The sequence below is a fragment of the Neofelis nebulosa genome, chromosome 11, assembly GCF_028018385.1.
Source record: "Neofelis nebulosa isolate mNeoNeb1 chromosome 11, mNeoNeb1.pri, whole genome shotgun sequence".
NCBI lineage: Eukaryota > Metazoa > Chordata > Mammalia > Carnivora > Felidae > Neofelis > Neofelis nebulosa.
In genome coordinates, this window is record NC_080792.1 from 53,616,871 (window position 1) to 53,630,868 (window position 13,998).

The 13,998-nt window shown below is 39.0% G+C and overlaps 1 protein-coding gene across 2 annotated transcripts in view; it reads right to left on the reverse strand.

The window, feature by feature from the left end:
• The window catches only part of LPIN2 (lipin 2), an 86,450-nt gene that overhangs the window by 12,972 nt on the left and 59,480 nt on the right, over positions 1-13,998 (reverse strand). For both annotated transcript variants that reach the window (XM_058692581.1, XM_058692580.1), the window contains exons 5-9: positions 11,356-11,463; positions 10,552-10,678; positions 9,366-9,711; positions 4,953-5,052; positions 1,573-1,760 (exon numbers count right to left, since the gene is read on the reverse strand). In XM_058692581.1, the coding sequence (XP_058548564.1) occupies positions 1,573-1,760; positions 4,953-5,052; positions 9,366-9,711; positions 10,552-10,678; positions 11,356-11,463 (869 nt within the window). The remainder of the gene's footprint in view (positions 1-1,572; positions 1,761-4,952; positions 5,053-9,365; positions 9,712-10,551; positions 10,679-11,355; positions 11,464-13,998) is intronic.

Genomic DNA, 13,998 nt, shown 5'->3' on the forward strand with positions numbered 1-13,998 from the left:
CCTTCCCCTCTTCTACCACTCCTCCCACAATTAAAAACAAAAAACAAAACCACAACAACAAAAAACAACACAGGAAAAAGGGATATGCCATAGAATTTCAGGAAAACAGACTATAGATGTGGCCAGAGAGAGAGAAAGGAAGATACACACGTGTGCACACACATTCTCTAGAATTAATGAAAACTGTAGTTTCATTCTTAACAAAGACAAACATTACTGGCAGGCAGGCAACTGCATAACTAGGGAATATTCATGGGGATCTTACAGCTGTCAGGGCATGCTACATTAGGAAAAACAATCAAAACATTTTACAATTGCTTGGAGAAAAAAAAAAACCTAATAAATACACACCAGACTATGGCTTAGGATCAGCCAAGAAATGAACCCCAAGTTCTTGAGAAATGAATGAGGATTCTGCGTGTGTGCTGTGTTCCTAAATCTGCACGCTAGCAGATCAAGGCTAACAGGGAAATTTCTTGCTAGGACTGTTCCTCCTGGTGATTTGTAGATTATTTATGTTTACTTGCCATTTCTGCCTCCTCCAATAACAAACTCTACCTAAGTACCCAGAATTTTAAGTGTATATTTTATGGTTTATAGAACTGTGTACTTTCCATTCCACCCCCAACTTGTATTTTTTAAGATGAAGACTTATGAGGATTAAGAGCTATTGACTATAACCTGCTCTTAATTTCTTGCAAAAAATAAAACAAATAGAATTAAGAGATGGAGAAGAGGCAAAATGAGCACCTTGTAACCTGAAAAAGAGAAGGATTCAGGAAAGCACAATTATGACTCTCAGGGCACCAAGTCTGCCAAACTCAGGCCTTCAGCTGCTCTGAGGGGGAGAGAAGACAAAAGATGATACTAGTTGTGGAAGGAAACTCTTTCCTTAGAGGACAGTCAATCAAAGGCCACCAGCCCAACTGAGGTAATATTAAGAAGAGTTTAGGTACAAAGGAAGGTAAAACCAAAAAGGCCAAAGAACTTGGGGAAAGATACACCCGAGTGCTCACCCCACCCTGGAGTCCTCTGAATTGCCTCTGCTAAGCTTCTTCCTTTCTCTTGAGCAACTGTACTTTCCAGGGCCAAGTCTCAAGATTGAGACAGAAAGTAACCCCTTCTACTTTTTGCCGGAAAGACTATTTCCTCAGTGGACAATTAATTTTCCACAACTTCAGCCCTACTTTTATATCTAAGGCTCAGTGCTTTCCAGGAGGGCAGCTGGGCCCCAGTCCACACACATTTCAACTTTACAGATGAGAAAGTGGGACACAGCATGAGCTGACCCTGGCTGCTCCACAAACAGGGCAGCCTGAGAATTCTCCACCTCTCCACGTGAAATGAGAGCCTTCGAGGCACATGAACTTACTCGAGCCATTTATATGTAAGGTCACCCCATATGATGTACCTTAAATGAGGAGCTATCTGACATTAAAGGGAGATACCTGTTACCTGCACAAGATCGTTAAAGAATTTAATACCCCGAAGTGGCTGAACAGCAAGTTTTCTATCAAGTAACAACCAGGCTGCTTTCTCCAGTGAAGACAGGGGCATGATTGCCCAGCGTACCTTTGGAAATTTCTCCGTTCTCACTGAGACCCCCACAAAGAGAGAGGGTGACATCAGGCAAGTCCATGGCAGAATCTGAGAGGCACTCAGTGCCACTATCTGCAGCCGCGCTTCCAACGGACTGTGGGGACTGGGAGCCAGAGAGCGTGTCAGACTCAGGCCACTGCCGGGAGCCAGGGTCCGATTCACTGTGGGCAGGGGATGGGGAGAAAAGGATTTGCCTTATTACAACTTCTTGTATTCCTGGCTTACTACAGGGTTCTCTGAGGGTTTGAACCAAATAATATATCCCCTTAAAAAAGGAACAGATTGACCTAAAGACACAGCTTTCCTTAGAGTTTAGACTCTATCACAAATGACATTAAAAATAACTTAATAGCACTGCTGAGGAATTAACTGTGAATACAGTAAACAGGTCACAAAAATCACTACAGCCATTCACAATAAGACAAACTTTTCAACTACAGCCTTTTTGATTTTAATTAAAGGATTCCAAGAGTCATAACCATTTATTTACATTTCCATGATGAAAATGACAGAGTAATTAAGAAAAATCTGATGTTTGGAAACCTTTGATCCTAACCTCCTAGAAAAAGCTGTGGTACTGTACACATCCTGTAGAAAATTACTGTAGTTCAGGGTTGTCTAGACCTTTCTAAATTCAACTGTTACTTCACAAAATAGAACAAAGAAATTAAGCAAGAGAAAATTCTCAGGATGGTAGACCTACCTTGAAAACGTTTTGAGAAATAAACTGGAAATAAACTATTGTTACACTAGCAAGGGTTAGGACTAAAAACGTGAAGTTATTCAGTATTTTCATTTTTCTAGATGTTAGGGCACAGAAGCCAGGTTTTAGAAGATGATCCTAAGGGAAACTTTGTAATGGAGCATAAATCTCAATCCAAAAGAACAAGGAAATGGTACCTTAAGTTTCCTATTCATGAATGTTTACTGCTCTACACCCTTTGAAAGGATACTTAATGTCATGTTGAAAAAATGTTCTAGAAGTTTCAAATTCTTTTGTTTTATTCAAAAAGCCAGCCTACTTAATATGATCCATCAAAGTTTTATGACCTTTAGGGAAAAAAAAACCTTCAAATTTGAGCAGTAGGTGGCAACAAGGTACAGACTGGTCATAAATAGAGAGCAGTTTCCAAAGCTATTATGTTTTGCATTTGAACCAATGAAAGATTTAGGTTTCTGAAAATTTTCTTTTTTAGTAGCCATGCACACTCATACCACAATATTGAAATTAATTAGATCAACAGAATGTTCTTACTGGAAATGGTGAAAACGCCAACATAAAGCAGCAGTTATGGAGTCAGGGGGCAGGGATGACCCCAGGGAAAACATGAACAGAAGACTGTGATGTGTTTCCTCTTTCTCCTGGGCCCATGGCTAGGTCCCCTTATAGTGAGGTGTGGCCACATAACCATGACTGACTTTTTGGATGTGGACAGAGGGGTGTGCTGTGCCCTTCCCAAGCCTAGCCCCTGAAAACTCCCCTGTGTGAGCCTCCCTCTTTTCCCAGTCTTGGCCCTAAGGGAATGGTGGAGCCTCAAGATGGAAGAAAGCTTATGCTCCTGAATCCTTGTGTGCAAGGTGCCTCCCACCAAACACCAGCACTGGAATAGCACATGACCAAGAAATACATTTCTATTGTGGTAAGCCACTGAGGTCCTGTGTTTTGTCAGAGCAGTTAGCGTGATCCAAAGCAAAGTGACCCCTAAATAGATGGAGGAGGCCATCTGACTCAACATGTCACCAAATCCAAAGGAGTGATGTGGTTAAGACTGAAGTTTAGCTATAATTATTAATACTGGATACTTAGTCAAGATGACAGGATCGGGACAATTAATAAAACAAATACTTAGAAGCCTTACAACAGTCTTAGTATCTTTAAGTATTTACGAAACGTCTCCAGAAATAATTTGTTCAGTAGGGTCAGGAGGGAATAAGCTAATTTGGTGAACAGGTGATGACATTAGGCAGTCAAATTTATAGAGCACAGTAAGGTTCTATTGCATGAGTTATTCTCATTTTAAATTTATTAATTACTCCCATTTTTTAAAGGGGAAACTAAGAACTTGATCTTTGGAACACTAATAAAGGACTGGGAAATGTGAAAGAAGGTGATAATTCTAGTATAGCTCACATTTTAACTTTCTTATTGAAAAAAAAAAAAATTGGAGCACTTCCAATTCTTTCACCTTAAAAACCCAACTATTCCTTTATGTGAAGAAGATATTTTGAGACAAATTTAGGGCAGAGAGCTAGGAAAGTGTTTTAAGGACCTTCTAAAAATATCCATAAAAAATTTAAATATCTTCGTATTAACCCCATGTTTCTATTTTATTTTATTTATTTATTTATTTATTTATTTTTTAAAATTTTTCAACATTTTTTATTTATTTTGGGACAGAGAGAGACAGAGCATGAACGGGGGAGGGGCAGAGAGAGAGGGAGACACAGAATCGGAAACAGGCTCCAGGCTCCGAGCCATCAGCCCAGAGCCTGACGCGGGGCTCGAACTCACGGACCGCGAGATCGTGACCTGGCTGAAGTCGGACGCTTAACCGACTGCGCCACCCAGGCGCCTCACCCCATGTTTCTATTTTAACTAAAAACGTAACAAGTTTTTCAATAATTTACTTAGAAGTGCTTAATAATATGTGCCTATGGCTCAGTATTTCAAACCATACTTTCTATGGGAAAAGTAAATTGTTTTTTGTAATCACAGAGTCCTATAATAGAATATCCTGAAGGATGGAAATAAACTTAGGAAAACAGTACAAATACAGCATATCTGAGGTTTTAGTTATTCAAAAGGGGAAAACTGAGAGGGGAGAAGAAAGGGTGACAAACGGTACGAGGTCTAGGGAATGTGGGGTGTACAGGTCAACTGGAAATGGGGACTCAAGAGGCCCAGCCCAAGTTCAGAAAAAGCCTGGGAGCTCAGACTCACTGAAGGAGTGAGGACATTCTTTGTAAAATGTTTTTGAGTAAAGATATTATTACCTTTAAAACACATAATAAATGAAATAATGCTAACGAATTTCCCCCAACATGTTCAGTTTGTATTAATGACCATAAGATTTGCTAGTCTGAAGTCATAACCATTGGTACACCCTTACGTAGACTTAAGTAATGCACCTTTTCTCACTGTACTAAACTTTCTTCATAAACAGGTAAATTATTCGTTTCATATCACTACAGTTCAAACACCACACAATTTCTCAATTTCCCCAAATCTGAAGCAATCATCCAACTTGGGTAAAGGTCATCATCACTTTGCTCTTTTTTCTCAGTGTTTTACCCTAGATATAGCCATTATATTTCACAGCTATTCACCTTTCAACATCTAAGAAATACAGTACCTTTTAGGGAAGTAGAGGGCTGCAACTTCAGGTTCTAGAGCCTTTAAGTCATCCAGGTAAATATCATCAGGTCCTTGGTGTTGGCTTCTCTTGTGGACACCTATTTTTTATAAGAAAAACACACTGGAGGTAGAATTTAAATTATTCTTCATTTACAACTCTGCTACAAAACAAAGGTTTGCAAACGATAAGACCAATCATGATTCAAACTGCGTTTTATTTTTAAAGGTGTCAACTAATGTTTTCCTACGTGTTGGTTCTCAACCATCCATGCCAAAGAAGGAGAAATTTGGTGTTACACATATACAGTTGCACGATAAACATATGCTAAATTAAAAAAAGTTTTTTTTTAATGTTCATTTTTGAGAGAGAGAGAGAGAGTGTGAGCAGGGGAGGAGCAGAGAGAGAGAGAGGGAGACACAGATCTGAATCAGGTTCCAAGCTGTCAGCACAGAGCCTGACACAGGGCTCAAACTCACGAACCTGAGATTATGACCTAAGCTGAAGTTGGACACTTAACCGACTGAACCACCCAGGTGCCTCAACTAACTTTAAGTTTATTGAGAGAGAGAGAGAGAGAGAGAGAGAGAGAGAGAGAAGAAGAAGAAGAAGAAGAAGAAGAAGAAGAAGAAGAAGAAGAAGAAGAAGAAAAGAGAGAACACGAGAGACAGAACATGAGAGAGACAATGAGAACATGAGCGAGACAATGAGAAGATGAGCAGAGAAGTGCAGAGAGAGAGATCCCAAGCAGGCTCTGCACTGTAAGCACAGAAGCAGACATGGGGCTCAAACCCACAAACCGTGAGATCATGACCTAATCCAAAATCAAGAGTCAGATGCTCAACCGACTGAGCCATCCAGGTGCCTAAACATATGCTTATTCCTTCATCTGCTATTACATGAATAATCCTAGCTCCTAAATCATTTATTTATATTTGATGATAACGTTTTCTTACAGTATAAATAAGCATGACCAAACCTGATGAAATCACTGGCATTGAGAAAGTGGTCCTTATTCTAAAACCATGAGGGAAGGGTTGCTAGGAAGTCACATGGTACCAAAGTATCACCAAGAATTACCTTCAGGTTGCAAAAGGACAAAAATCCCTTATAATGGATAAATCTGGAAGGTAACACCTTAAACAAGTGATCACATTTAGAATCACTAACACTGGGACATTATGAGATGCTCTATGAAGTACTCAATATATTCCATGGGTAATCTTTAACTCAAAAAATAAACAACGTTTAACCCAAATTTAATTAAGCCTCTAGGTCTGTACTGCCCACTACAGTAAGTCACCAGTGACATGTTTCTACTGAGCACTTAAGTGTCCTAGTCCAAAATGAGGTATATAAAATTTTTTTTACTTTTATTTTTTTTAATATAATTTATTGTCGGGGCGCCTGGGTGGCTCAGTCGGTTGAGCGGCCGACTTCAGCTCGGGTCATGATCTCGCGGTCCGTGAGTTTGAGCCCTGCGTCGGGCTCTGTGCTGACAGCTCGGAGCCTGGAGCCTGTTTCAGATTCTGTGTCTCCCTCTCTCTCACCCTACCCCGTTCATGCTCTCTCTCTGTCTCAAAAATAAATAAACGTTAAAAAAAATTAAAAAAAAATATATATATATAATTTATTGTCAAATTGGTTTCCATACAACACCCAGTGCTCATCCCAGGAAGTGCCCTCCTCAATGCCCATCAACCCTCGGTTTGTTCTCAGTATTAAGAGTCTCATGGCTTGCCTCCCTCCCTCTCTGTAACTCTCATATTTTTTTTCGTAGTCTCCAGTCATTTATTATATCTTTGAGCTTTATCTTTTTTTTTTTTTTTTTTTTTTTACTAAAGAATAAAAGTAAAATGTTTAAAAAAATGTGTAAAACACAGGGGGTGCCTAGGTGGCTCAGGTGGTTGAACATCTGACTTTGGCTCAGGTCATGATCTCATAGTTCGTGAGTTCAAGCCCCACGTCAGGCTCTGTGCTGATAGCTCAGAGCCTGGAGCCTGCTTCGGATTCTGTGTCCCCCACTCTCTCTCTGCCCCTTCCTCACTCACACTCTTTCTCTCTCTCAAAAAATAAACATAAATTTTTTTTTTAAATGTGTAAAACACACACCAGATTTCTAAAACTTACTATAAAAAATGTAAAATATCTCAATTTTTATACTGATTACATGTTAAAATTGTGACGGTTTGGGCTTACTAGCTCAGAATATATTACTATACTTAATTTCGCTTATTTATTTAAAAGTTTATTTATTTTGAGAGAGACAGAGACAGCCTGAGTGGAGAAGGGGCAGAGACAGAGGTAGAGAGAGAGAATCCCAGGTAGGCTCCGTGCTGCCTGTGCAGAGCCTGATGCAGGGCTCAGACCAACGAGCTGTTGAGATCATGACCTGAGCCAAATCCAAGAGCTGGACACTTAACCGACTGAAGATTTAAAATGAATATTCAACTCACATTACATTTCTATTGGGAACTGTTGTTCTAGAGTTAACTTCCAGTTTAAGGAAATATGGGGATGTCACCTTGAAAAAAACTAACAAATACAATCAAAACATGAGAAAGCATACAAAAGAACTGGCCAGACTCTTGAAAAGGTCAGTATCATGGTTGCAGAGGGGAAAAAAGGAGTGAGGGAACATGTGTGGATGACACCATTCTAAATGAAAAAGGTTAATAAAAAAACAAATGCAACATGTAAACCTTGATGAGATCTTGGTTTGGAAGAAAAACAGCTAAAAAGCTTTTCTTGGTACATTTGGGGAAACATGAATATCAATTCTTCAAGATGACAATTGTCCTGTGGTTATGCAGAGAGTGTTCTTATTCTTTGAACATGTGTCTTACAGTATTAAAGGTGAAATCCCAAAATGCTTTTGAATGTTTTCAAATGGTTTAAACAATAAAAAACTGTATCTGTGTGAGTGGAGAGACAGAGAAAGCGAGGAAGGAAGCAAAGATGCATACAACTACATAATAAAAAACGAGGGGTGGGGGTGGAGAATGAACCCAACTGAATGGTGGAAACCGCTCAGTGTCCCGATCTCTATCTAGTCACTTCCTATATTATGTGCTAGGAATAGGGTCATTATTTCCTCCAGTCACTATGTGCTAGCAATAGGGGTTGTTATTTTCTAGTGTAATACAAAACATTCACCCTGAAAACTAGATTTTCCTCCCTAACATTTCTTAAAGCAGAATATGGCCTCTGGTTGCAAAAGTGCTGAGCTCTGAAAACAGAAGGTCACAAGTTAAGCAGGATCATTACCTGGATGATCATATTTGGCCACAAATACCCCTGACAGTCAAATTCTTTTATTTTAAATAAGTTATTTCTGAATGACTCTGAAGGTTCATACCTGTAGTACTTTCTAAGTCAGTTTGTGATTATTTAACTTTTCGTGTTCATATTTTTAAAAAAAGTGAATACAGTATTTGGCTATTATGTGACAGTGGGTATTTTCAATTTTTAAGTAAGGCTTTACTTCCATGAAAATAGGGCCAAGGCCAGTGTTCAGACAATGAGTATGTTCTGGCTCTTACTGTACTAAGTATCAATGGACAACTTTATATATATATTTTTTTTTCAACGTTTTTTATTTATTTTTGGGACAGAGAGAGACAGAGCATGAACGGGGGAGGGGCAGAGAGAGAGGGAGACACAGAATCGGAAACAGGCTCCAGGCTCCAAGCCATCAGCCCAGAGCCTGACGCAGGGCTCGAACTCACGGACCGCGAGATCGTGACCTGGCTGAAGTCGGACGCTTAACCGACTGCGCCACCCAGGCGCCCCAACAACTTTATATTTTAAATAGTAAGAATATTCTGATTTATTAAACTTGTTTTCCAAAAGTGAGACACAGCTGTTGAGCAGCCAAGAGCTGGACCCCATCTTTTAACTATTTTAGAGGAAAATAATCAATGAAAAAAAGAGAACACTAATAATTAGCATACATTTATTTATATCCCATGTTACTAGAAAAAAGGACTTAATCTGGCCTCAACTAACCAGATGCTGCTTTAGGTAAAAACATTTTTCTCTCATCCAATTATTTCTTTTTCAACATGTAATTTTTTAAGGATTTCACTTCACTCTATTGACGTTTAGTCAATAAAGTGGTTAATTTTATGCATTAACTAATTTGAACATGCTCATTAATTTTTTCAATAAGTGCTTCCCAAGGGCACACTGAGTAGCAGCAGTCAGGGGAGAACAGGGAGGAAGTCAGAATCCTGCTCCAGTGGCATCTGGAGTGCAGCGGGGAAGCCCTATTAAATAAGTGATCCCAACTGTACGATAAGTTCTGATCAGGGAGTAGAAATACAAAGGCAGCCATCGAGTATCATTTGAAACACTGAAATAATTTATCATCTAAATTTGCAGTACCTGACGCCAAATTAAACAAACGATTACCTTTCTTCTTTGATGGTGAGTCTACTTTAGCTGCAGGTTTTGATTCTGAGGTAGCCTCCACTAATGATGGATTAGGAAGGTGGTCTGCATCTAACATAGATGAAATCTGAGGAGGCTCCAGGGGAGGTTCGAGAAGTTCTGCAGCAGAAGTTGCACTGCTCATCTGCTTACACGGGGCTCTGGGTTTGGGTTTCACTATGGTACAGACCGTTTCTCCCATGGAAGCATCTTTTTCAACTTCACTTATGAGGTTCTCCTCACTGGGAATTACCCGAAAGTGGGTATTTTCTGATGGTGTAATTGTAGCCGTCCTAGGATGATGATCAGATCTCTCTCTTTTGCTGACCTAAAAAAAGGTGAAGTGTTTAAAAATTAAACTATTTTCAAAGGTATTTGTTATAATCTATTTCTTAATCTGGATGCAGGCAAACGTATTCATTTTATTCATAACATTCAGTAAGTATATTACTTTATGTGTGTGACATATTTCATAATTAAGAAGCTGGAAAAATAACTGCATTTTGTTCAATATCATGATATTTACAAGAGATCTATTTGTAACTGTTGTACTATGAAGAGTTAAGCACCAGGGAAGACTAAGGAAATACAACAATTTTTAGATGCCAAGAGGAAGAATGTTCATTTTCAGGGAGAAAACTTGAGTGCTACATGAAAGGTTAGCCCTGCTTGAACTACCTCAAGGCTCTGTTGAAATAGCATAAAAGTGGGTAGTCAAGTATCAATGCAAATTACACATATAAGCAAATGTATACTTTTTATAAACTTACAGGGACTAAACATTTTCTCTCTCAAGTAATGTATCTTTCCAATTCTTCTTTCATTATGAGCTGGCAAAAAAGTTTTCATAATCAATTTCCTATTTAAAACTTCAGTGTGGAAATCCTAGTTTCCTTTAGGTACCTTTGAGATTTTCCTTATTAAAATGTTAACTAACAATCAACATTACTGACTAACTAGAAACACACAATATAATGCTGGAATCCCTCTGCTGCAGTTATGAAAAATGTTAACTTTGGATTTCTTTTATGTGACCACACGAGGGCACTACCATCATTTATATTCACGGGCACTGGCTCAGAAATCACCACTCCTCCTTTACTCAAAGACAGAGACACCTCACAGGTTTTTAACTGGACGTACTCCACAGGCAAGTGAACATCAGTACCTTGGTGGACTCTGGGAACCCTCCCCACGTCCACTCCATGTGGGACTCTGATCTGAGCAGGCTCTCAGCAGGTTTCACCTCCAGCTCTGAATCACTCTTAGGACACACTGCTGTTGGGGAATAGGGGCTGTAAACAAGGGACAAAAAAATGTGATGCCTTTAAAGTCAGAAACTTCAGTCTTGCTGAGCTCGACACATTAAAGGAAATATAAGCTTGAATATACCAACTTTATCCAGCCAGTATAAAGACTCCTATTGAAGGGAATATAAATTATTTCTTCCATTTGAGTTCTTTAATAATAATAAAAACAACATCAACCAGGATCTAATGAGGACTTGCTGGGTTCTCTATAAACACTTTATATACATTATCCTTACTGATTCTCACAAGAAACCAATGACAAAGATAATTTTACAGGAGATGAAATGTACAGAAAAGATGGGTTAAATGAACAAAATCAATACATGAGAGAAACTGGATTTAAACACAGAACAAAGTGTGACTGCGCCTTTCTTCACATTATCCGTCTACAGTTAATAGTTGACACAGTAAGATCAGAATTTAAGAATTGTAGAGGGCTAAATTCTATGCAGATTACACAGATCTACACTAACATTGTGAGGGTTAAATCATATCAAATTTAGGAACAAAATAATTGAGAGAAAAGGTCCATATTCGTGTTAAAAGTACACATTCAGTTCTCCTATATGAGAGAAATAGGAAATATCATTACTGTCAAATAACAGAAAACCTATTTAATATATCTTTTGTTAAACAAATGGAGAAATTTTAAAAATACTTACTTGTCTAAAGGGGACCAGTCTCCATCAGATAAGGGGTAATGGTCCCCAGAATGGAAGAGCAAAGGCTCCTTATATTCATCTTCCTTTAAGGAAGCATTTGAAGATCCTCTGTGAAGGAAAAAAACAAAATCAGGAATGATGACACTGTCAGCTTAAAAATATCCCCAAATCTACGGACACATTGTCTAAATGATGCAAATGAAGAAGACCAAATGATTAATAACTAATCCTCTTAGAAGAAAAATATGAAGGAGAAGGGGGATTCACTGATGCCACCATGCCACCCACCATACACTATTGCCATCACTATTTAAATACGGAATAAACAGAGGAAGGACAGAAAAGAATATGTTTAAAAATGATGTGATTGGGGGCACCAAGGTGGCTCAGCTGGTTAAGCGTCCAACTCTTGATTTCGGTTCAGGTCATGATCTCACAGTTGGTGAGTTTGAGTTTGAGGTCAGGCTCTGTGCTGACAGTGTGGAGCCTGCCTGGGATTCATTCTCTCTCTCTCTCTCTCTCTCTCTCTCTCTCTCTGTCCCTCCCCTGCTCGCTGTTTTTTTCTCTCTCAATAAATTAAAACTGTGAAAATGATGTGATTAACAATTCCCAGGGTACCTGGGTGTCTCAGTCGGTTGAGCGTCTGACTTAGGCTCAGGTCATGATCTCAGAGTTTGGTAAGTTCAAGCCCCACACATCGGGCTCACTGCTGTCAGTGCAGAGCCTGCTTTGGATCCTCTGCCCCCTTCTCTCTGCCCCTCCCCCACTCATGCTCCCTCTCAAAAACCTAAACATTAAAAAAAAATTTTTCCTTTTATAGCCCTTCAGGGTAATTGATTCAAAGGCTTCAGGAGGAAAACTAAGGCTTTATGTATATTTCATTTAATCCTTACAAATCTGAAGATACCTTAGTTTTTTTAAGTGTTTCTTGTATGTGTGTGTGTGTGTGTGTGTGTGTGTGTGTGTGTGTGTGTGGGAGGGAGGGAGGGAGGGGGGAGAGAGGGGGAGGGAGAGAGAGAGAAAGAGAGAGCGAGAGAACAAGTGAAAGAGGGGCAGAGAGAGAGGGAGACACACAATCTGAAGCAGCTTCCAGGCTCTGAGCTGTCAGCACAGGGCCTGATGTGGGGTTTGAACTCATGAACCCTGAGATCAATGACCTGAAGTCAGAGGTTTAACCGACTGAGCCACCCAGGCACCCCAAGAATATCTTATTTTAGATATCAAATCAAGAATCCAGAGAAGTTTAGTAATTTGCCCAGAGTCACAGAGCTAGTAAGTAGCTGTATTCAAAACAAATCCTTGTTCTTTCACTATATTCTTCTGTGTATTAAAGAAAATATAAGACTATGAGCTAAAAACAAGAGTTATGGTTCAAAAATTCAAAAATATTCTAAAAAACTCTTAAAAACATGCAGAACTTATTCTTCTTTTTGTTTGGACCAAGAATTACCTGAGAACTTTCTCCTTATTTAGAATCTACATGATGTGCGGATATGAGGATGATGATACAAAAACATAAAAAATGTTTTTTTAAGATTCATACACAGACCTTAGAACTATAGGAAGATGAGGGGTGCCTTGGTGTCTCAGCTGGTGAAGCGTCTGACTCTTGGTTTCAGCTCAGGTCATGAGTTCATGTTTTGTGAGTTTGAGCCCCCCCATCAGGCTCTGTGCTAACACCACACAGCCTGCTTGGGATTCTCACTCTCCCTCTCTCTGCCCCCTCCCCCTTGCACACGTCCCCATATTCTCTATCTTTATAGGAGGATGAACTAATGCCAATAGGGTTTTAATTAATTTACCCTTTTGTTTTTCTTGAATCTGCATAGTTAATGTAACTAACTTGCCATATAACCTTGAAAACATCCCTCAGAAGCACTGTGGGCCCCAGTTTTTCATATTTAGTTGGAAATTTATCACTTGTCCTGTCTATTTCAGAGTTTATATGAGATTTACGCAGTGTATTATGCTGAGAGCTCTGAGAAGTATCAAGAAAAACTATACTTTCCAGTTTGAGAGCTTCTTATAAAAAATTCTACATTCTACCAGGACAGATATTCTACATAAAATGAGAATATCTGTATTTACTTAATACGGCAGACTAAAAATAAAGGTAAAAATCACTTTAATTTTTAATGTTACCTTTCTTCCTTTATATCTTTGTTTAACATGCTCTGCTTTACTACCTCTGCCATGCAATAGTTTTTCCACATAGTTGTATCTTCTAATTTAAGGTTTTCCCAACTCTAATATTTCTCTCAGAAGAATTAAACTCTGGTATAATACCTCATTTCAAGGGGAGAAAAACCTATACTTGAAAAAGGCAGATATCTAGCTAAAAACATTCTATTTCTCAAAAAATGAACATCAGGAGGGTTTTTTTTTTTTTTTCAGTTTTTTTTTTTTTCTTTTCTTTTTGAGAGAGTGCAAGTGGGGGAGAGGGGCAGCAGGAAAGACAGAGAGAATCCCAACCAGGCTCTGTGTTATCAGCACAGAGCTCGGCGCAGAGCTCAATCTCATGAACCATGAGATCATGACCTGGGCCAAACGTTTAAATGACTGAGCCATCCCAGTGCCCCTTAAAAAATGAACATCAAATGGTAGCAAAAAGGGAAAATGTGATGCTTATGAATCAGATGTTTA